Source organism: Cydia strobilella, chromosome 10 (assembly GCF_947568885.1).
Source record: "Cydia strobilella chromosome 10, ilCydStro3.1, whole genome shotgun sequence".
Taxonomy (NCBI): domain Eukaryota; kingdom Metazoa; phylum Arthropoda; class Insecta; order Lepidoptera; family Tortricidae; genus Cydia; species Cydia strobilella.
The window spans coordinates 3,903,538-3,928,271 of NC_086050.1; the positions used below are offsets into that span (position 1 = coordinate 3,903,538).

A 24,734-nucleotide genomic window follows, 5' to 3' on the forward strand; every position below is an offset into this window, starting at 1 on the left:
TACCTATCTATTTAGTCCTACCTTCATTGGTTTGACCAGCGCCTTTTCTCTCAGTATCTCAGTACTCAGTCAGTAGTCGCATCGTAATCAATGCTCTTTTCACATCCCAACCTATATGAAGCACGGATGTAATATTTAGGTAATATAGCAATAGCTACATACATGCTGACCACAATCACATGCATGCGACATGCCGTCATATATTATGCCGTAGAAACCTAGATCGCCTTCTAAACTACATTATAAAACAAATGAAGAGCGATCCGTTCCACGGATTTTCGGGTTCAACTCTTCAAGCCCCGGCTCGTACCAATGAGTTTTTCTCAAATGATGTACCATATAATTTGATTTTATTATTATTCACAACGACGGGACTTAATTGCCTAAAATAAGTTTTAAATTTACCTCCGACGAACTTATATTACGCGATTAAGTCCCGTCGTTGTAAATAACAATGAGTAGAAATCGTGAAAGTTTAAATCAGTGTTTTGTATAATTTGATTTTTACCAGTCGCTTTAACGATGAAGGATAACGTCGTGAGGAAACCGGACCAATCCCAATAAGGTCTAGTTTCTTCTCCGCGTTAGAAGGTCAGAGGGCAGTCGCTTTCGTTAAAAAAAAACTAGTGCGTCTGTCCACTGGAGCAGAGCGAGGCAAAAATCCACCAATATCGCAAAGAGGATCAGAGATTTTAATTATGCAATTAGATTGGTGGATTTTTAGGGTTCCGTACCTCAAAAGGAAAAAACGGAACCCTTATAGGATCACTCGTGCGTCTGTCTGTCTGTCCGTCTGTCACAGTCTATTTTCTCCGAAACTACTGGACCAATTAAGTTGAAATTTGGTATACATATGTAAGTTTGTGACCCAAACAAATGAACGTAAACAAATGAATTTTAAACACGGGGGGCACTTTTGGGGGGGGGGGTAAATGAGAAAAGTATTTAAAACTATATCGTGTTACATATCGAATGAAAGAGCTCATTGTGAGAATTTCAAATATATTTTTCTTATAATTTTAGGATAAACAATTTAGAAGTTATTCAAGAAAATAGGCAAAAAATGACCATTCCCCCCCCCCCCTTTATCTCCGAAAATGGATCTTTACTTAAAGATTACAGGAAAACCTATTAGAAATTGCAGTCAAGCGTGAGTCGGACTTAATTACTTAGTTTTTGATCCGACCCCTACGGGTTTTTTAAAGACATTTCACTCACGTTTCACATAAAAAATACATTGTTTAAATTTTGTAATGTACGGAACCCTTGGAACGCGAGTCCGACTCGCACTTGGCCGGTTTTATCCCGCTTCCCGCTCCGCTGCTTCGCTCCGCTCCAGGGGACGGCAGCCCAATTCTTAGGAATATTTGCAGTAGCAAGCAGACCCTTGGAAACATGAGCCGTGCAAAAAAAAGTCGGGACCGGGACAACGCAAGGCAGACTGAAGTTATATCACGATTCTAATAATCTACCCTTATTTACTAAATTTTTTTAATTTACCACCTGAAACGAATAGAGAGAAACGAGAAACAGAACCTAACGCAATAATTTTCCAGACATCCAGGAAAACACTTTACCCAAAGCGGCTGCTATATTCCAAAACGAATGTATAGTAAAACATTTCCGAGATAAGCTTATTTCTCCTACGTTAGGTAATGTCGACACAGAACAAGCTTATTTTTCTGTTCACAAAACATTGTGTCCATTATAGGCTCAACTGGTATAACTTGAACTCCCTTTCTGTACAAACTATGTATATAATCAAAGCTGAAACGTCCTGGTTTTCAGTGGTCGGCAGAACCTTGAAGAGGATTTAGATGTCAGTTTACGAGTGGATTTTGAAAGAGTATAAAATAAAGGCCCGTCTGTCTGATTTACGGGAAAAAGGTAGCATCAGCCTAGATTTAGGTAATGTGGTTACGTAAGAATCAGTGTTTTGTTACCAAAAACAAAGTTTAGTGTGGGGTAAACTGTGGAATTAGGAATCGGCGTAAAACTTTGCCACTATTATGTACAAATATGACGACTGCAGCAGTAATGCTGCAATATAAAGGTACCATGCGGCAGTAATGCAGCTGGCAGAATTAATGCTGCAGTATTGCAGCACAATATTACTGCCTACAATCCGGGTAGTGACATCGAGTTTGATATTTACCGTTTGTTCATTGCCGTTCGAATTACAAACACAGTCAGTCTCTCAAATACTCTGCACATGTAAACGAGGCATCGATACTGTTCAGGATGCTAAGTAGTTTAAGCGAAACTCATCCATTGGTCTTGCATACGTTACGCCAAACTACGTTTACTTATCTGATCTCATTTACATCCGAGCACTACACCGCTCGACCTAGCACTCGTTACACGTAAACAAAGCATGAATTTTGTAGTTTCTGTTAAGGATGGCACATAATTTAAAATCAAACTGTCATTGATTATTATTTGTATCTCGTATAAACTCACGGGTATAAACATCCCGGTCATTTGATAGGCGTGCGTGGGGATACAGATCCAACACGTAGAGGCCCTTTGGAGAAGTTTGCTGTTATGTAATACACCTGCTAGAACCCATTCACGGGTACAAATAGATACCCGTAAATCGGTCCCAACAGGCGTAGGGGCTATTATAAATACAGTGGAAAAGAGTGCCGGTTATGGTATTGAAGTTTGGCTGGTCAAAAAATTGGGCTATTGTTGAGAGGTCCGGACACCTGCCATAACAATGTCTGTACACGTTATCGAGGCAGGTGGTGACTCGCCGCCGACTAGATGGGCCCCTGAAACTGCCGTCGTGAAGACGACCAGGAGCAACACCGGTGTGAGCGGCTCAGGGGTGTCGAGAGGTGTGCGCCGCTTTCTACCCAGTGGCTGTTTCCAGCCACTGTGCCAACTCGCGTCTTATGCATCTTTCACTTCCACCCCTGGAGCATATAGCTCTAGCGACTCCTCTCTGGACGGCCAATGAAGGCAAGCCAGAGCTGAGAGTCCTGCAGGTCCCCTTGGGGTCCACTCCGACCGATGAAGACACGCCGGAGACGGAGACCCTGACCGACTCTCGGGAGCACTCGGGTCCGTGGGGTCGTTACTCCCCAACAGCTCGCCACAAGCTGCCCTGCGAGGATTATTATTATTATTGTATTATTATTGATGGGCAAGCTTCGTAAATCATCGGAAGCGATGAACAACTCCCAAAATTGCTACGAACAAGCATTCATTGAAAATGGCTGATGTTTTAGGACTTAGGACCCATATGCCTCGCACGATAACAATACGTTGTCAATACACGATGTTACGAGCAACCTGTTACAAGTTACAAAAGTCGCACCAAAAACATAATATTATATTAAATTTATGTCATTATCGGGTCGAACGCGATTAAATTTCATTATTTTACCTTTTTTCCGACGTTTCAACTAGGTTGCACTAGCTGTGGTCACGGAAGACTGAAAAAAGGTAAAATAATGAAATTTAATCGCGTTAGACCCGGTAATGATATTATTTAAGTGTATAAAACGCGAGAGTTTAAAGTGTTATGTAATATTATTACATATATTACTTTCGGCACAGTACCTTTAACTGCACCACTACTCAACCTAGCACTTGCCACAATAAAAAACAATTAATACTGTTTTTTTATTATTAAGGATGCCACATAGTTTAGAAAATGTCTATTGATCGCCTATACCTAAACAAAGACTGTAAACAATTCATCGTCTCCGATATAATGATTTATTTATCATATAATGATATGATAGTGATAACGTTGAAATTTCAACGAAACAGCGTTAATAGAAAATTATGGATGCTTTAGTATATAAATAATATACTCGTGTTTCTCATGTGATAATAATAATTAACCTAGTATTATTAAATTTAACATTTTGTACAAATAAAATGACATAGGTAACTTTTGGATATTGGGCAAATGAGCTTGGTGTTTATAACACAACGTGCCACAAATGTTGCACCACTCTACCGCTACTTGATCGAGTACTTATTAATATTATACATAAACGAGGCACGAAATGCTGTGTTATCTGTTAAGGTTGCCAAATAATTTTACGCGAAACCGTTGATCGTCAGTTAACAAAGACTGCAAACATTCATCGTCGATGAATAGATAACTCTGTAATTGCAACGAAAGCGCTTTAACAAGTTCGCTGCTTGTAAACTGTCACAATACCTAAAGATCCCATTAAACTTTAGCAATTTCTAACTTTTCCTATTAGGCGTTTGCACACATTTCGCCCTTAGTCTTGGGCTTGTTACGCTTGTTTGGGTATAGGGAATAGAACATCTGGCACGTTTTAAGTTTAAATAATGACGCTGATTATAATAATATTATGGGAGCTAAATACCTATACTCTAATAAGATTTTATTTGGCCTTCGCCATGTTGCGGATTTTCAGTGGTACTAATTTATGCTATTAGCAAGAAAACTCTTTAACATCATTACAAATGTTGAAACGTATCGAATGTCACAAATGTAAACAAGAAGAAAATTTTGCTCAGTTATAAATGATTTTACCACAATAATGCCAAAAAAGATTGTCAAAGATAAAGAGGTAAGTAATAATGGCGGCCTCTCGAAGAAAATGTTTCCGCACCTCAATCACTTTTTTTTACATAGTTTTTATTATTCGTGATCCTTATATTAATGTATTATTGTTAAACTTACCTGTTTAATTTTAAGTTATGTGTGTGTGTGTATTATTATTTATAATAGATATTGTTGTGATCTGTTTTTTTTAATTGTATTTGCATGCATTTTTATGTGCAAATAAATAAATGAAAATGAAATGAAATGAAGTTTATGCACTTCATTGCTACTGGCTAGAGTGGCTAGCTGCGGTTATTCTTCAGCTTAGTGACAGAAAAAATGCCGGACACCTCGCGGACACAATTTGTTTTCGACAGCTTGTCTATACATATGTTAGTGGTCAGATGCAAGAAAAAATATTTTAAATACAATAAAACATTTACATCAATAAAAGGACGCAGGATGGCATAACATTCCAATAAATAATGTTTTGAAATTAGCATTAACTTGACCGATACTGACATTTTAGTTGATAACAAGTACACACATTATTGCCATATATTTACGTATAATGCAATAACTTCCGCATATTTCGTGCAATTTCAAAATAGTTTTCTCATACCATGTTCTGGCTATAGAATGAACCCATCTCTACGCACAATCGGCACAATGCTAGGGTTTTCCCAACGGACTATAGTAACATAGTAACTAACTGTTCTTAAGTTCTTCAACAAAGGAGTGTAACATGTGACATCCCGGGAGTAACAAATGTCTATTGGCTATTTACTAACTTCGTGGTGGGAAAAATGACTAAAAAAATATTTTCACAAAGATTTTTTAAAACTGTTCATATTGTTATCTTATTATTTTAACATATGTTTGCGCTCGTGTATCAACGCTAAAGGGGCCTACTGACTATCAGTCCGCCGGACGATATCGGCCTGTCAGTTGTTCGGAACTGTAAAATTTTTGTTTTGTTTTGATAGTCACAGTGGGCCCCTTAAAGGAAAAAAAATATGTTACAGTCAAACGATTGTAGTTTTCATTTTTAATTACATTTTGTAAAAGACGTAGGTAATTAAGAAAAATATTCTAAAATATGTTTTGTTAACGTATTTTTTTTGCCTACTACCTACCCTGTGCGTCAACGCACAGGGTATATAACCATATCTTCCGTCGCAATTTTCGCGCGGCGCGCCATATCTCTTGTTTCCATTTAATTACCTGGCATAACGCCTCTTCTTAATGCTTAATATTGCTTGCTTGATGTTTAAAATTTCACCACTTTTATGCTACGTCAGTTACAACTGTTACAAGTAAGACGTGCTCTCATATTCTAACGTAATGGCATAATAATGTAAACAGTGATCATAACATAAATCAAAACCGGCCAAGTGCGAGTCAGACTCGCGCACTAAGGGTTCCGTACCATTGCGCAAAAAAAACAACGGCAAAAAAATCACGTTTGTTGTGTGGGAGCCCCACTTAAATATTTATTTTATTCTTTTTTTAGTATAGCGGCAACTGAAATACATCATCTATGAAAATTTTAACTGCCTAGCTATCACGGTTCATGACATACAGCTTGGTGACAGATGGACGGACAGACAGACAGACAGACAGACAGACAGATAGACGGACGGACAGCGGAGTCTTAGTACTAGGGTCCGGTTTTTACCCTTTGGGTACGGAACCCTAAAAATAATAGCCACAACCGAATACAGACGTTCTTAGTATTGATGTTGGTTATAATTGCAAACTGAGAGAATTTCTTCCACGTTACAATTCCAAAATCAAACTTATTACAAACTTTTTTATTTCTGAATCATAATGTAACAAGTAAATTGCGCAGAAAAAGGTCAGATTAACGTCCTTAAATTGTCATTTCATTCCTTGGCCTTATTACTGGCCAACCAGTCATAAAACGCATTTTATTCCCGCTAAAATTTAACTTGCTTTGTTACGCTACATTTTTTAATAATTTTGTCTCCTTGGATATTTTATAAGTATTAAGTACGACAAGCTTACTTCGTAGTAGAGTGACTTATTTGGGTCAAGCCTTAGAGGATCAAAGCTTCAAGTACTGTTCATTTTACCATAAAATTAAGCCTGTAATGCTCGGCGGGACGTAGTCCTAACTCACAACACTTAAAACATTATGTCTGAGCGCCTACAGAAAGCGTAAGAGCAATTAATTCGTTAATCATAGTAACTACTAAAATAAATCTAAGCGTTTATTACTTCTATAACGAAAATATACATAATATCCATACTAATATTATAAATGCGAAAGTCTGTCTGTCTGTCTGTCTGTGTGTTCCCTCTTCACGCTTAAACCGCTGAATCGATTTAGATGAAATTTGGCATAGAGATAGGTTGAGTCCCTGAAAAAGACATAGGATAGTTTTTATCCTGAAAATCATCCCTTAAGAAAGTAAAAAGCGGGGTGGAATTGAGATAATTAATGAAGTGCCTGCTGATTTGTGTGCATAATATGCTCAAATTTAGATTGCTATGAGAATTTTTCCAGGCGCTATTCTTACTCTAGCTGCGGTTACTAAGTCCACGCAGACGAAGTCACGGGCAAAAGCTAATACTTAATAACGATTCTTTGTAATTATATATTTTGTACTTCTATAAACAATTATACTAGAGATGTAAGGGATATTTGAAAGTTATTATATTGAATGCTGTATTTTAGTTATGTTATATTTTCTATCCGCCATGTCATACCAGTGAAACAGTAAAGCTAAAATAAAAGATTTTAATAAATCTTCTAAAGCTTTAATACCATCAATGATTATTTCAAATGAATGTTATCCCTTGATGGCAGTATAACAGCATAATAAATCTAAATTGAACAAGCTATATTTGACATCGGACTATTTATTGGGTGCAGAACTTAGGGCCATGATAATAAATTATTGCGTTCATTCTGGGTTAAGGAGTTTCTAATGGACTTAAGATATTTACTTAGTAAGGATTTCAATTACATTTAATGTTTTGGTTTTAAAATATAAAACGTAACTACGGAGCGGTCTCTAGTCTAGTCGATAGTGATTAGACGGAGGTCCTGAGTTCGATTCCCGCTAAGGGCATGTATATTTGCGTTTATCACATTTCTTCCTGAGTTACCGTTTTTTTCTATTTATTTATATTTAAGTATTTAATTTGAGCGAAGGAGGGTATACCTTGACAGTAAGCGAGATGTTCTAAAGGCCCGACCAACTATAGCCCTAACCTATCACTATGTTGACGGAGTCCTGACATGCCCTCGGTGTGGACGAGCATTGCAGACTTAGATTAGATACTGCAGTCACATGAGGGCGCACGAGCGGGCGGACCAGCTCAGTTCTCGCTCGTAGACATATAATGCAGTCGCTGTGGCCGAAATCGGTCAGGAGTGGAGAGAGAGATCTGTCTGAAAAGGTATATATCTAGTATCTCGTACACACAACGGCCACAACACAAGCCTTATAGAATGTTTACTACTGCAGGACTAGGCTGATTTGTGTAAAGTGGTCCCATTACATTATGGTAATCATATTTCGTTTATATCTCTCATCCCGACACATTTTTACTTTTCGATGATAAACAATAGCCGTCTTGTAAGAACGTATAATGATTTGGGTTATTTAAATATCCTCCATTAACGTGTTTACACCATAGACATATATAGTACTTCGTAAACCGGCCTTACGAGCACTACGAATGGGGCCGATACATTGGAGTCAAAATCGCATTTAGTTACACCAGCGCGCTCAGTCGTGTGGCACACGGTGTGGCGAATTGCGTAGTGGAAAGGCGTCACCATTAGTGTAAACAAAGTATGAGCGTATGCATACAATTCCGACCGAACACCGACGCCTTTCCATTGCGCAATTCGCCAGACGACTAAGCGCGCTGGTGTACTAAATGCGATTTTGACTCCAATGTTTCGGCCCCATTCGTAGTGCTTGTAAGGCCGGTCTTTACGAAGTAATATACATGTCTATGGTTTGCACTGTTCACAAGTTACCTGTGTGGCTGTGCTCGATAAATACTCCGCTCGGCTCGCCTCACAAATCACGTCACATTACCAACCGCTCGCTCTGACCGTATAATAACTGAAATCACTTGGCGAGCTAGTCGAGTTCATTAACAAACTAATTAAACATGACCTACATAGGTTAGTCAAAACTTTCATGCCTTCTACCGGCATCCACTTGGCCGTACAAACCCCCCTATCTGAATCCTCGTTTAATTTGAACCTGGCGTTTTTATTTTTTAGCTCTGTCAGCAATACGCATCTTAAGGCACAGCGTGGCGTTTCGTACGCAGTACGAAGATTCTGGGTGGAACTTTTACCATTTTTATAGCATTTTTGCTCTATATACCTACATAAATATAGGCTTGTGATCCTTGAAGCATAAGTGTTACAGACTCGTGTCTTAAGTATACTGATTCCCTAAGACTCATGTTTTCTAAGCAATGTGAATAATGGGTAACTAACGTCTCCCTAGACGCGCGTATGCGTGTAAACGGTTAATTTTATTTGTTTTTTAATGAGCAGTGAAGTATTTTATAATATGGTCAAGTATTTATTTTACTTGTGTGTCGTAGTATATACCTACCACAAAAATATCGGCTTCGCCATGCACATTTTGATGGTAAAAAGGTATCCTATAATAATTTTCACATCATAGATTGGCTAAGGTGATAGCAGCTGCAGAATTAGGGCCGATGCAGATGGACTGTAACCCGACTGCAATTTGTATGGGAACTGCACGCCAACTGCACGCCAACTGCAACGTCGGAGTGCAGTTCCCATACAAGTTGCAGTCGGGTTGCAGTCCGTCTTTACCGGCTCTTACCTAGGTCAAAATTCTTTTCGTTGTCTTGTTTCTGACCACTCTATCACGCTTCTATTTTTGACTTTTATCAAATCAATTAAAAAAGTTGAGTGCATATGATATTGCATGTCCTTCTAGCTGTATATTATAATTCTCTTGAGAAAAAATTAAAACTAAATTTCACCCCATAAGTACAAAAAGCCCATTAAAAAAAAAACAAGACAACTTAAAATATTTTGACCCACCTATGTATCACGAAGATGTTGTTTTTCGCCGGAAAACAAAGCATAATAATAACATAATATGACAGTAATAGTTTTTGTATGAAACAAAAACATCGTTGCGATTACACAAACATATCATAGCATCATAAGTTTTCTTCAAACGTCGTTCATAATCTCATCTCATTGGAATCGGACATTCGAAATTCGAATGACGGTAATCGCAAGACATTTTTTATACACATTCTATTTGAGGTTCCTGCATATTCAAAACTGAACTCTAATATTTACACAGCAAGGTTTATTTTTCTAGTACACATTTACTGTGACCCGCTCAGCCGTTATTGAATTACTAACCAACCACGTAGAGGCAATAGTCTAGGATTCAACTGGACCGGAACAAAATGTATGCAAATCTAGCTCATTGGTCATGCATCAGGGTGCAAAATAGCTGTATCTCTTACTGACTTCCAGGGTTGGGTTATTCATGTCCCAGTCAGGTCACCGGGTTTTATTACCTTCTGTCTCAATTACTCTGAACATACCTACACTTTTATTTAAAATGTTGCTCGTCTGATCCCTCGGCTATATCAGATGATATTGTATGCTAAAATGATACTGCTAAGGTATGGATTTCGTACAACTGAAAATAAATGAATGTTAGACATATTTCCTTCATTTTTTTCTGTTGAGCCTACTTTGATCTGTTAGGGTCTCCCTATATTTCGACGCGGAATCGGAAAAAGCCGATAGAAAAAACCTTTATGTCTGCGCAATAAGAGCGAAAGCAGCGTCGGCGCGTCAGCAGGCGTCGGACACTGCCCTTGTAAATATGGTACAGATAGGTATATGTAATATATGTATTTGCAATGGCTGAACTATGTAGTTTCCATGTGATTTTTGAGTTTTTTTTTGTGATTTTTCACGGCACGGCCCTTAAGTAAAACGTGTAAAAATTCAATATAAAAACTTAGTGTTAATAAAGTGACACCTCGCTTCACAGACACGAACGAAATAAACAAAATACAAATACAAAAATACAAAATATTTATTGCCATAAAACATTGTTAACAAATTTTTCACAGTGACTCTGACACTAGGCTGAGCCAGTCCTGCCGAGTCCCTTACAGGAATTTAACAGAAAGCAACACGCATGCAATAGGAAAAATAGTTAATAGTATTTTCAAGTATACATATTTATCCAGATGAGGTTTAATATTATATTATATTTGAATAATCGAAAGCAATTCAAAAATTATAGAATAAATTACACTATGTCAAGATATTATGAAGCAAATAAATTACATTATGTCAACATATTGGGTGGATTACAACATTTACAACTAGTTAGTTAATAAATAAATGTAAACTGTACCTATATCGAGTAAAACGACATAAAGTTTACAAATACATATAACAATTGTCAATTAAACGTTTTTATCGTCTTCAGAATCATTGCTTGTAGCTAAATAACTATAATATGTTTATGAAACAGGGTAATACTAAACCTCTTATATTTTAACTCGATCGGGCGCCTTATTGGATTCCTCCGTAAGATTCTCGCTCGCAATAAAGACATTCTTTGGCACGGTGCCATTCCCCGCCAACCCTGATACTAAGGGGAGAATTCTTTCATTTTAGCTATTATCTTTATGGGCAAGTTCTTGGTTTAATTTTAATTGCCAGCCTTAGGGTTGTTACTAAGTTGTATCTAGCTAGTACCTACAACAGTAACACTGTCCCAAAAAAAGTAAAATCCCCATTCATTTTTATCTGCTTTCTGTTACCCAGGTAGCAGTGACGTCAGCGACGTCATAATGACATAACTAATAATGACGTCATAATCACGTATAAATGCTACCTGGGTTAGGTTCTAAATCAATTTTGCCTGTAGCCCCGTCCTGCCCAATGTGATATATAAAGGACATATTCCATTTTGAGCAATTTATGAATGAAAACCCTGGATAGGTTCTGAAACTTCTTTGACACTGAAACTTCTTTGTTTTACTTAAAACGTGAATCAAAGGAAAATGAAGTATTTTTCAAATATGTTGCTTGAAATTTCAATGGCATAAGGGTGATTCTTAAATTGAGCCAGGATTTTTTTTATAAAAGTTTTTATTTTTCACATATTATTACATACTATATCAAAAGAACATACAGAAAGCAAATTGTTAATGCATAATGGTTAGGCTTAATACCCTCAGGAAAGGTAAATAAAATGAATACATAAACACGGCTGTGACAAAGTGTCCCTCAGTTGTGACATTTCAGCATTTTGGCGGCCAACTACACTATTTTGATATATATTATAATTTTCACATAGCCTAAATCACTCCTATGACTACGACAAACCTAATGACGGCTCATACGTTGAAATCCGTCAAACTATAAAGGCTGTAGCGCGTGATAAAGAATTGGATACACATCACACATACATACACGCGAAAATCATTTTTATGCTTTGGCAGTCGGGCAATAATAGCAAATGGTCAATAGCTAATAAAAATCCATTTCTGAAAAGCGCATCATGTTCCTCTAACTTAATTAAACGGATTAATAATATCACGACCATGTGTCTATATATCACGAACGTGGACCCAAAAGTCCGTGGCGGTGACAGATTTTTGAGGCCACGGTCGTGATAATTTGCAACATGTTCGGTATTACCTAAAAATTACCTTCGACTGCAAAATGAGGTATATCTTATGTAACAAATAATAACGTGAAACTGGTACTTAAATACTTTTAAAACTCAAACACGACGCGACGAGAGGTTGTGCATTTATTTAAATTAACACAAAGAAACGATTATCGACAAAACTTCTCCCTTCAGCCATTTGCAAATCTGACTACAACACATTGTTGCTATTCTAAACAAACTTTAAAAAGGCCATGCCAGTAGTAGCTTCTACCGAGTACCGTATATTAATATTACCATTACCACGCGCGCAAAACTGAGCACAAAATGTATGTCATTTTAAATTATGTAAATTCGTTATATATCCATACAATTTTTAAATAGTGTTGTAGAACAGGGATTAGTGTTTTATATTTGATATAAATTATTGCAAAATAACTTCACATTTTTTCAAAAAAAAATATTGTTTGTAATTGCGCTTGTAATTTTTTTAAATATATTTTTAATACTCTTAGGACAATACACTTAGGTTGACCTAAAACTAGAGTTTTCTTTAAAATAATATGCTATTCTTACGTGTAACACAAAATAAAACATAAGAATAAGAATTACCTATAAACTGAGTATGGTGGGCAGGACGAGGCTAGGGCACTAAAGACAGTAGCTGTATAAGTAAGTACCCGCGCGTCAGATTCTGTTATAACAATTTGATATGAAATAAAACTATGAAAACGAACTATGAACTATGAATTTGATATGGTTTAGTCTCATTTTGATAAGCGCCGCTGCACCAATCAACGTGAGTTACTAACGCCTATGGGTCCTCACGAAATGCAATCAGGATTCGTCTTATAAGGCATACTGCTCGCACTAAATTGGGATTTACATTACGAAATTAGTGTCATGCATGTTGAAATCAATTTCACGAAAGGAGTTTCACTAATGCCAAAATAATTTCGTGAAATAATATATGGTGTCGTGAAATTCACAGTATCGCAGTGACCATGGCCCCATCAGCATTGAAGGTACACGTCCGCACAGCGCAGGCAATTTCGCGGCACTAGTTTTTCACGTCGCATTTACACTAGGAAATTAGGTAGTTGCATGACACTAATTTCACCAAAATTTATTTGCTTTCATGTAATTAATGCATGCATTACGAAAATATTAAATTACACGTGAAACTGTTGGTATTAAAACTAATGTCACGAAATCAATTTCACGCCACCAATTTCATAGTGTAATTCCGGCTTATTTGGTGAGCGGGGACTCGCACGAGTGTGGTTTTATAAAACGAGCGAAAGCAAGTTTTATAGAAACATCACACGAATATTTAATTATGGAGCAGTTAAATAAACTACCATAAAAATGTATTTTTGTCTACTTAAACATATACATTTGTTATTTAGTGGAACATGTCCAAAAATGGGGGGGTAAGTGTTTTAAAAGTTGATTCGCCCAAATCAAAATCGGCCTCCGTGTAGCGTTGACTGCGGTTCCGTATGTTAAGCATCCCATCTGCATAATGAAATTGAATTTACATCAAGAGTACTCGGGTGTCGTGGCAAAGTCATTTTCTGCACCTAGTGCGGTAATTAATCTTTTTAAGCCGCGTACACATTTATTTGGGCTTGTAATTGAGAATTCACAGAGAAGAATCACATAAGTGAAAAATGTGGGTTTGTTATCAAGAAGCTAACTTTGCTTAAGCTCTTTCAAATTTAATTTGTTATCAGTTACTATGTTTGTATATTAATATATTTTAGGGGTTCCATAAACGGCCAGAACATTAAAATTATAATATGATTGACCAAAGCTGTCTGGTAATTATTTAAATTAAAATATCTTTTGATTTATTTATTTATTTAAGGATTAATTAAATAATGCCCATCTTCGGGCTAGACCTGAACCTGTGACCTTTTGCAGTATCGCTTGCAGACGCATCGGCTTAGTATAAAAAAATATGCTGCGTTGTCAATGACGATAACAAACGCGTATCAAATTATTGTCTGAAAAAAGGCGCTAAGGCAGTGGTTCCTAACCTATTTCAGTACTGTCACCCCTTTGACTAACTAGGGAACTCGATTTTACCCCTCCTCCATAATCATTAATATTCTTTCTTATAGATAGGTCTTTGTTATCTTTGATTTTGAACCCGTAAAATACCAGTTTTACCCCCGTAAAATGCCAGTTTTACCCCCGTAAAATGCCAGTTTTACCCCCGTAAAATGCCAGTTTTACCCCCGTAAAATGCCAGTTTTACCCCCGTAAAATGCCAGTTTTACCCCCGCGGGGGTAATTACCCCCAGGTTAGGAACCGCTGCGCTAAGGTTAACGCCAGGCTCCCACATTATTATTTTATCCATGTTTGATATTACTAATATTATTGTTTGTAAATTTCGTCAAACACGTGCCTAACTTTATCGCTGTAATACGTACTAGCTGACATCCACGACGCCTCCTAAACTCCTTAATTATGTAATGGTGTCGAGTGTACGTTTAAATATTTTTAATGAGTAATTTCACGGGTGAATAAATAAATGTATTATTTTACGCCCCGGGATGAAAGTAATAATGTAGGACGTCAAATGTCGTCACGTTTTATTTGCTTCGTGCATGGATAAATGTTACGCCTTACGCATGTTTAACGTGTTTGTTATAATTTTCAGTTGAGTTCATAATTAATATACCGTTATTAAAAATATAAATTAAATTAATTTTTAACAAGCAGAAACGTCTGCGATCGATGCTATTAAGCTTAGAATAAATTTAAAAGTGGAAAAATTACTGCCTTGGGTGAGACTTGAACTCACGGCCTCTGGATCGATACTCCAGCGCTCTGCCAACTGAGCCACCAAGACCTCATCCATAGTCAGCAAATCTTCAAGCAAGATTTTGTATTGTTTTCGAGCTCCATCTGACATTAAATGTCAATGCTATAAATTTTATAACATTGACATAGGTACATACTGCAAAGTATATTTTTACAACCAATAATATCAATGTCTGTTAGGAATACTTCAGTCTCAGGCCAATGATGGAGAACTATCTTTAGATCTCGTTCTTTAGAACGTTTGTGGTTCACTGAATCGTATAAATCTAAAAACACACCGATCACAGTAGCAGCACTCGCAGCAGCAGCACTGCTGCTGCAGCAGGCCTATAGAACTCTCCGCGCGGGCTCGGATTTGCCTACGAATCTCGTTCCGCCGGCGGTACAAAAGCCAACTAGTTGGTTGCCATCACGCACGCACGTCACCGCGCGCTACTTATGCCAAAGAAATGTCTTCGTCACGAACAAATAACACAGCTTAAGGATGACTCACGTTAGACCGGGCCGTGTCCGGACCGGAGCTCCCGGCGCTTCGTTTTCTATGGAAAGCATCACGTGATCACCTGTCATGTCATAGAAAAGTTAGCGCCGGAAGCTCTGGCCCGGACACGGCCCGGTCTAACGTGAGTCATACTTTATAGTGTGGAATCGTGGATGGATGCAGAAACAACAAAACACATAAAAAATATCGTCTTTTCCTCTTTCGAAAGATAAGGAAAAGTAAGTTTCCTAGAAACCAATACTAATGCCTCCCACGTTCGAATATTAGGTACCATTTAAAATGAAAAATGAAAATGAAAAATGATTTATTTATGTATCAAAATTTTGACACACATCGATTGATAATTTCACGCAACTATAGCGACTTTTTAAACATCTCTTCGCCCTATTATTCTGATTTCTTTGCAATTTTAGCCGTTTAATATATGAAAACTTTTCGCCTTATCACATCAGGATAAGGTCCAAAAGCGCATCTAACGAAAGAGAAGAGTGCACGTTGACATAATCCGCCTAGAAAATAGCTGGCACGTTAGCGTCCCCTTTGACCGCCCTGCACGTACGGTGCTGAACGTGGAAGGCAAAGACAGTAGCGGTGTTATGTTACTAAACTTTAACACCCGTTAACCACGAACGCTGTAAAGGGTTCGAAACGTCGGGATGTATTATAAATTCAATATACGCGATATAATCCGTTTTCATAGTTTTATTTCATTACTAAACTTTATTCTTTTTTAGGGTTAATCGTGTGTGGTGTAGACAACGTAGGGGTTGCCATATACAAAAATATAAATACAAAAATATACGCTGCTAGTCAGTGCATGACGACTACCTACGTTTTTTGTCTAGAATAAAGCCTCCATCATGTTTAGGGTTCCGTACCCAAAGGGTAAAAACGGGACCCTATTACTAAGATTCCTCTGTCCGTCTGTCCGTCTGTCTGTCACCAGGCTGTATCTCATCAACCGTGATATCTAGACAATTGAAATTTTCACAGATGATGTATTTCTGTAGCCGCTATAACAACAAATACTAAAAAGTACGGAACCCTCGGTGGGCGAGTCCGATTCGCACTTGGCCGGTTTTTTTTTACTATATAATATCTTTAAACCGTACTACCTACCGCCGTGACCGTACCACCTATATGTAACTAAGTACATTAGCAGTTATTTTTGTTTTTGATATTTACATTTATGTAAGTACCTAGGTATGGATTTTACATTAGTATCTTTTTTTTGCTATTTAGGTACCTAGGCTAGACTAATTAACCTAATTTATGTAGCATTACTTATAATTTTATTATGAACCTCCAGGTCTTTTTGATGTTTTCTTTTGTTGCGGTGTTATGTTTGTTAACCTTTTGGTTTCTAAATAAATAAATAAAATTTAATTCTTCATAATGTTCATTGTTTGACAACAATTAAAATTTTGCAAAAGTTTAAAATAAGTTTTGAATACCTAATTTAATCCTTACATCACTTTACGATAAATAATTCCATGTAACTATTCTTTAACATTGTATATGAGCCGAAAACGATACTCCTTCGGGTTGCAATCCAAAGTGCTTGACAAAAATGTCTCGATATAAAATTATCTGCCATGTCTAACCTTAACTAGTTAGGTAATAGGTACAATGCGTTTAAGAGGATAGCGGACGATCGATTCTCCATACAAAACTTATTTCACTTGCTATGCTAATGCTAGACATACTTAATTACATGAATGAAGTCAGTGATGGCCCTCACGCAAGATGGAGAAGGAATCTTAGTAGAAGTAGTAATCACTTTATTGTTCACAACACAGGTTTACATAACAATTACAGAAATAGAAGTACAAAGGCGAACTTATCCCTACAAGGGATCATTTCCATCCTTGCTTCGGCAGGCACCATACTGAGGCGGTACCATTTTTGTCCCTTCTTAATTGCGTGGTGTTGCATGCTATTTTCTTCTTTTTGTCAGTCCATCTATCAGTCCCTGCTTTGTGCCATTCGCCCGCAATTGCTCTAGTCCTTTGTCCGCATCGCGGCATTCCTCATCACCCAGACTCAAAGACAATGCCGTCTTGAGTCGAATTGCGCCGCTTTTTAAAGAACTGCATTGTGAGAAGGATATTGATGTCTGTCGCTGTAATGAAAAATCCTTACATTAGGACCTCAAAATAAGAGGGATATAGGAGGGTACCGTACAGGCAATAGTTCCTTATATTCAATCAAAAAGTACAACTTTGTCGCTTACCATAAAGAAGAACTGTGCTGCTGTCTGTATCATCAACTGTTGTTGTCCTATGGTAAGTTATCTATTTTTATCAATTTCTTCCCATTTTTATATAAGTACAATTAGCATCAAAAGTAGCGAATCAAACAATGCTTAAAAAATATCTACCGTTTTGTAACAACTTGGAAAGTTATGGTTCTACATGTAAAAGATATTATACTTTTGAACGTGAATTTTAGAAATTTATCTATATTTGGAAATCAGATACTTCCGGAATATCAAATATTTTAGGCGCATTGTTTCATCCGCTACTATTGATAATGACTGTAGCTACGTACAGTATAATTATTGACATTTCCTACTCCCTGCTATTCTTTCCACATTACGTTAAAAAAATTAAGTAGAAAAAACCGGCCAAGTGCGAGTCGGACTCGCGCACGAAGGGTTCTGTACCATTACGGAAAAAACAGCAAAAAAATCACGTTTGTTGTATGGGAGCCCCATTTAAATATTTATATTATTCTGTTTTTAGTATTTGTTGTTATAGCGGCAACAGAAATACATCAACTGTCTAGCTGTCACGGTTCATGAGATACAGCCTGGTGACAGACAGACAGACAGACGGACAGATGGACAGACGGACAGACGGACAGCGGAGTCTTAGTAATAGGGTCCCGTTTTTACCCTTTGGGTACGGAACCCTAAAAAGGTGTCGAAAAATATTTGATTTTCACAACGCCCTTAAGACTACACTTTAAGGGGCCCAATGATTATCAGTTCGCCGGACGATATCGGCTTGTCAGTTGTTCGGAACTGTAAAATTTTTGTTTTAAATGTGGAGTTTATCAGACGTCATATTCGATAATTCATTAAAAATAAACTAATGGCAAAATGGTAGCTATTGTTTTATTAATCGATCATTCGATTAATAATTTAATAAATTAAATTGTAAAATGGGTTTAAAATAAAATACATAAGACAAATATAATAAACTTTAAACAGTTTACAGTTTCTTACAATTTGTACTAAGGCTCACAAAAAAAAATATATAAAAAAACTAAACAATCAACAAATTCTAGTAAATTGAATAATTTTCCTACTTTTTAATATTGTATTTATAACTGAAAGAAAAATTGAGAAAAATTAAAGACGGAATAAGGCAATAATCAGTCCTGAAGTTGGTACTTATTTTAAAGGGTTTCCCTCGATCTACCATCTAAAATATAATTATTTATGTGGTTAGGTATCTCACACACTAGAAACATTAATATTTTTGTGAGGTGACGTCTGACCGATACTATACTAAAATTAATATTTTTGTGGTGACGTCTGATATACACTATTCACACTATGGACAAGTACATAATTTTATGAAGTGAGGTATGTCAGACCCAGGACTTATTGCTGTACTCACGTCTGTGGGACACCCTCACTCCACAGCTCATATCTCCCGGTGTGTACACCGCGTCGCCACTCGGGCATCACTGTCCGATGCCGCGAGTCGTTTTAGGAAGGTAATGAGCGAGACAGAGCTATATCGAGCCGTACGCCGACTGTGGTAACTAAACGCTGTCTGCTCCGCCCCTCCCTCTCTTGGGTTAAAGACGTTGAACTAGTAAGATGTGCTCTTATCATTTATTACAATAAATAATAGTTAAACAGTTAGTATTGGTATTAATTAATTACCGGATACAAATAAACCCATTCGAGCATCCCAACATCACACTGGCGACGAGAAGGTTACGAATCGACGTGAAACTGTATGTATTTTAACATCTTGCAATTAGAGGTTATCAACATAATTTCAATCCCCAAAACGTCACCACAGAGCAATTAATTGACAGTAAACTTGAAGGAAATCACAATCAGTCGGTAAAGCAGAGCATATATTCAAGCAATATCAAAACGCAAACGTCAAACGCCACTATACGGCAAGTGTCATAACTCTGTCGGTAAAACAGACATGGCAGCCGCCATCTTATTTGCTACTGCATACAACTGAAGTGAAGATCGACAACAAGGAACAATCGATAATGTCGCTTGAAGAATTTCAAAGTAAAATTGCAAGTGGTCAAACGTCGTGGATACAAGACGTACCAAAAGATACATTATCAGAACTCTTAACACAATTAGGATTAACGACAGGCCCAAATCCAAGTATCGACGACCTACGAAAAGCGCTTCGGGAACACGTAAAAACAAAAAAAATAAAAATGACGCACCAGTCAACGCTCCCTATTACAAGCTTAGAAAATTTCAGTGGTGGCAATTGGAGGAGCTACGAAGAACAACTCAATTGTTACATGTTATTGCATGACATCTCTGGAGACAAAAAGGTTCCGCTCTTGATTACGAAGTTAACAAGTAACGTGTATGACACATTGTCAGGGTTATGCGCCCCAAACATACCAATTAAAAGTACATACGAAGAATTATGTAAAAAGCTGCAAGAATTTTACCATCCCAAAATAAATCTAGCAGTGCACAGAGCGAGATTCATGGACAGAAAGCAAGAAGAAGGTGAAACGATAAAAGAATACCTGTTAGCGGTTCGCAAACTGGCTAAAGACTGCGATTTCAAGGATGTAGATGAACACTTAAAAGAAAGATTGTTGAATGGTGTCCACAACGAGACAATCAGATATGAAGTTTTGAAGATGGCTGATGCGACCCTGGCAAAGCTAACAGCAGTCGCGGAGACAGCAGAGATGGCTTTTAAACTATCAGCAAAGCCAGTTGATGTGTTCAAGCTCTCTACAGATCGTGGGAAGGCGAGTCTACAGCCTCAAAAAAGGCGTCAACAACAACAACAGTCAAAGTGCCTGTGCTGCGGCAAGACAGGACATTGGAAGGATCAGTGCACCTTGCGTTTTAAGTACTGTTCGGAATGTGGCAGGAAGGGACACATATTTAGGCTATGCCCCCTAAAGAAACCAAGCCTAAAAACGGTGGTTTGCTCTGAAGAAAAAGAAGAAGATGTTTGTGAAACGAATAATCTAGAAGACATGTACCAAACACTTAATTTGGGATGTAAGTTATTTAAAAAAGTACCATCTATGTTTTTAAAGCTAAAAATTGAAGGGATTCCATTTGATTTTGAGGTGGACACAGGTTCAGATATAACTACAATAAATAAAAGTGACAAAAATAAATTTTTCCCACAAATCAACATAGAAAACTCTACAATGACTATGATCAGCTTTGACCAGTCCATTTCAAAACCAATTGGATTATTAAAGAATTTGAATGTGATATTTAATGAATCAAAAGTTGAGGATATGACCCTCATAGTTGTAGAAGATGGGTTGCCAAGAGTAATAGGAAAAGATTGGTTAAAAAAATTACAGTTGTGGCCGTTCAAACTACAACAAAATATTAATGTATGTAGTAATGTTCCAACCAAACAGGCCTATCTAGATAAAATAAAAAAAGAGTTCCCTGTTGTATTCGAACCGGGGTGGGGTAATTTTAAAAAGGCAAATATAACCCTAAAATTAAAACCAAATGCTAAGCCAAAATTTTTGCCAGCAAGAAATGTGCCTTTTGCATTAAAATCCAAGGTCGAAACAGAAATAAATAGACTGTTAGCAAATGGTCGTATTGCTCCAATAGAGTTTAGCGAATGGGGTACACCAGTGGTACCAGTTATGAAGGGTGATGGCTCAGTGCGCCTCTGTGGGGACTACAAAGTAACTTTGAACCCTAACCTAGAAATAGACCATTTTCCTCTCCCGACAATAAATGACATACTGTCAAATTTTGAAGGAAATAGTTATTTTTGTGAGCTGGATTTGAAAGAAGCCTACCTTCAAGCACCACTTGATGCAGACTCACAAGAACTAACAACAATAGTGACTGAAAAGGGCATATATAAATACTTATATCTGCCCTATGGTGTCAGCACTGGGCCGGGATCTTTCCAACGCCTGATTGTTCAGTTGTTGTCGGGACTGGAGGGTGTGAAGGTTTATATAGATAATGTTTTCATTGCAGGAAAAACAATAGAAGAAGTAAATTCAAGATTAAAATCTGTATTGCAACGCTTCACAGAGGCAGAGTTAAAATTAAAAATATCAAAGTGCAAGTTTTTTGAAGAACACCTAACAGTATTTGGATATCATGTGTCAGGTGAAGGGATCAGCGTAATTAAAGAAAATATAGAGCCTTTATTGAAAGCACCCCAACCCGAAAATATAAAAATGTTACGTTCCTTTTTAGGAAAAGTAAATTATTATAATAGATTTTTAAAAGATATGGCCACAATACTACAGCCTTTGTATAATTGCCTTAGGAATGAAAACTTTTGTTGGACCCCTGAATGTAATAACGCCTTCTTAAAAATAAAAGGAGCTTTAACAAAAACAGCCACTTTATCTCATTACAGCAATGAACTGCCGATAATTTTAAGCTGTGATGCCTCAGACTGTGGGGTGGCCGCTGTTCTTTCTGTGAAATCTGAGGATGGTGTAGTGAAACCAGTAGCCTATGCCAGTAAAAAATTGAGTGATACTCAAATAAAGTATCCAACTATAGAAAAGGAAGCATATGCTATAATCTTTGGAATAACTAAATTTTATGAATATTTGTTTGGACGGACATTCGAGTTACAAACCGATAATGCGGCTCTAGTTACTATATTTGGCCCTAAAAAAGGTATACCAAAAATGGCATGTAAAAGATTACAGCACTGGGCTATATTCTTGTCAGGGTTTAACTACACTATCCAACATATAAAAACAGATTGCAACCCCGCAGACTATTTGTCTCGCAACCCCACGCCAGACAATAGTACTTTTAGCCATCCAATATTAGACAGTAGTGAATTAAGTGTGTTAAAATTCTTGTCATTATCAAATTTTGAAAATGTAAATTGGAAAATGGTGGAACAAGAAACAAAAAAATGTACTACCCTATCAACTGTAATGAGATATTGTACTGATGGTTGGCCTGATAAAGCAATGTTAAATGAAGAATTAAAATCTTTTTATGAAAAACAAAATGAAATAAGTATTGACCAGGGTTGCTTACTATGGGGCACACGAGTCATAATTCCAAAAAGTCTACAGAATCTAGTAATGAACGAATTACATGCAAGCCATTTTGGAATAAATAGAATGAAACAAATCGCTAGGTCATATTTTTGGTGGATAACTATAGATAAGGATATCACAGATATAACAAATGCATGCATGATTTGTTTAGAAAACAGAAAGGCCCCCGAAAAGGTACCCCTAACGCCCTGGCCACCGGCCCATACAGTTTGGGAGCGTTTACATGCGGATTTTCTTGGACCTTTCTGTGGTAAGATGTTTTTAGTGGTGATAGATAGTTTTTCAAAGTGGCCAGAAGCATATGTGATGTCTAATATAAAGGCTACTAATACACTAAAAGTTTTTAAGTCACTATTTGCTCGGTATGGTTACCCGCTCCATTTGGTGGTGGATAATGGGACAACGTGGACGAGTTCTGAATTTCAAGATTATTGTAAAAGTAAAAATATAAAAATAAGTTACACCCCACCTTATTATCCCGCAACGAATGGAGCCGCCGAACGTTTTGTACAAACCTTTAAAAGCCATGTAAAAAAATTTATAGCCAGTGGCAAGCCACTGGAAGACGCCATAAATTTATTTTTAGTCGATTATCGAACAAGTGTAAATAGAGCCACTGGTGTCAGCCCCTCGAAATTAATGTATCAGCGGGAGTTGAGAACTAGATTTTCTTTACTTAGACCACAGCCAGTAAGTGCTAGGTTGCAAATCAATAATGAAAAATTAGTAGAGTTCAGTAAGGGAAATCGAAACGTGACTTTTGATGTGGGGATGAAAGTCATGGTCAGAGATTATAGAGATAAAAAACGAAAGTGGATTGCGGGAGAGATCAAGGAGTGTCTGACACCAGGGGTTACATATTTGGTAAATGTGGAGGGGAGAGACATAAAACGCCATGTTAACCAAATGTTAGCTATAAGTAATTAGTGTAAGTTAATTTCTCGCTGTTCTTTTATAAATGTGCTGGGGGAGAGTTGTGGTAACTAAACGCTGTCTGCTCCGCCCCTCCCTCTCTTGGGTTAAAGACGTTGAACTAGTAAGATGTGCTCTTATCATTTATTACAATAAATAATAGTTAAACAGTTAGTATTGGTATTAATTAATTACCGGATACAAATAAACCCATTCGAGCATCCCAACATCACACCGACATATAGTTGGTCAAGCAAATCTTGTCAGTAGAAAAAGGCGCGAAATTCAATTTTTCTATGGGAAGATGTCCTTTCGCGCCTACATTTTTTAAATTTTCCGCCTTTTTCTACTGACAAGATTTGCTTGACCAGCTATATCAACAAAAAGTTTATTTGGCGGTGTCTGATATACCGCACATCAGTCGCAGAGGGTTAACTGACAGGCTGATATCGTCCGGCGGACTGAAATGAGTGGGCCTCTTTAGTGTTCTCGCAAAGTTTCTCACGATTTACTGAAAGTATACAATTTGCTGTCCTTGGGGATCAAAAGTGATAATCGTCTTTTGTTGATGACCTTCCATTTAAAATACCTGTTCCATAAAAAAAACTTGGAATAGGTACGCCGGGTGTCATTAAAGGAAACGAGCTGACGGTAGATCCATAGACTACCACTTCTAGATTCCGCTTTGAAGCCTGTATCACAGAATAAGTGATGAACTTCCGCTAAAGAAGAGACGCTATACACATAGATCTTCGAACATTGACCCGTCTGGTGTCAAGCTCGCCCAGTGACATTGACAACCGGCATTATGGGCGGGACAGCTATATAATTATGCACGTGCAATAGAGATAGCAACAGGTGGGCCATTGTACGAATATATATGTGGGAAGCGTCTCTTCTTTACCTAAATGTCATGAAGAGAACGATTTTAAGCTCCAAGACCGCCTGTTGTTTACTTCTACTTGAGTTACTGCATTCATTTTCTTCTATTGT

General features: G+C 37.3%; 1 protein-coding gene across 2 annotated transcripts; it reads left to right on the forward strand.

The window, feature by feature from the left end:
* The first annotated feature begins 19,334 nt into the window (after nt 1-19,334).
* Nucleotides 19,335-23,964, forward strand: LOC134744865 (uncharacterized protein K02A2.6-like). 2 transcript variants are annotated; one of them, XM_063678797.1, is made up of 2 exons: nt 19,335-20,808; nt 21,772-23,964. In XM_063678797.1, exon 2 carries the CDS (start codon nt 21,978-21,980, stop codon nt 23,754-23,756), a length of 1,779 nt encoding a protein of 592 aa, XP_063534867.1. In that variant the 5' UTR covers nt 19,335-20,808; nt 21,772-21,977; the 3' UTR covers nt 23,757-23,964. Both variants share the same exon structure in this region, with proteins under 2 accessions (XP_063534867.1, XP_063534869.1).
* Nucleotides 23,965-24,734: the final 770 nt, after the last annotated feature.

What these genes read in the sequence shown, in the direction of transcription:
- LOC134744865 (XM_063678797.1), top strand. Translation starts at nt 21,978, where the DNA reads ATGTTACGTTCCTTTTTAGGAAAAGTAAATTATTATAATAGATTTTTA.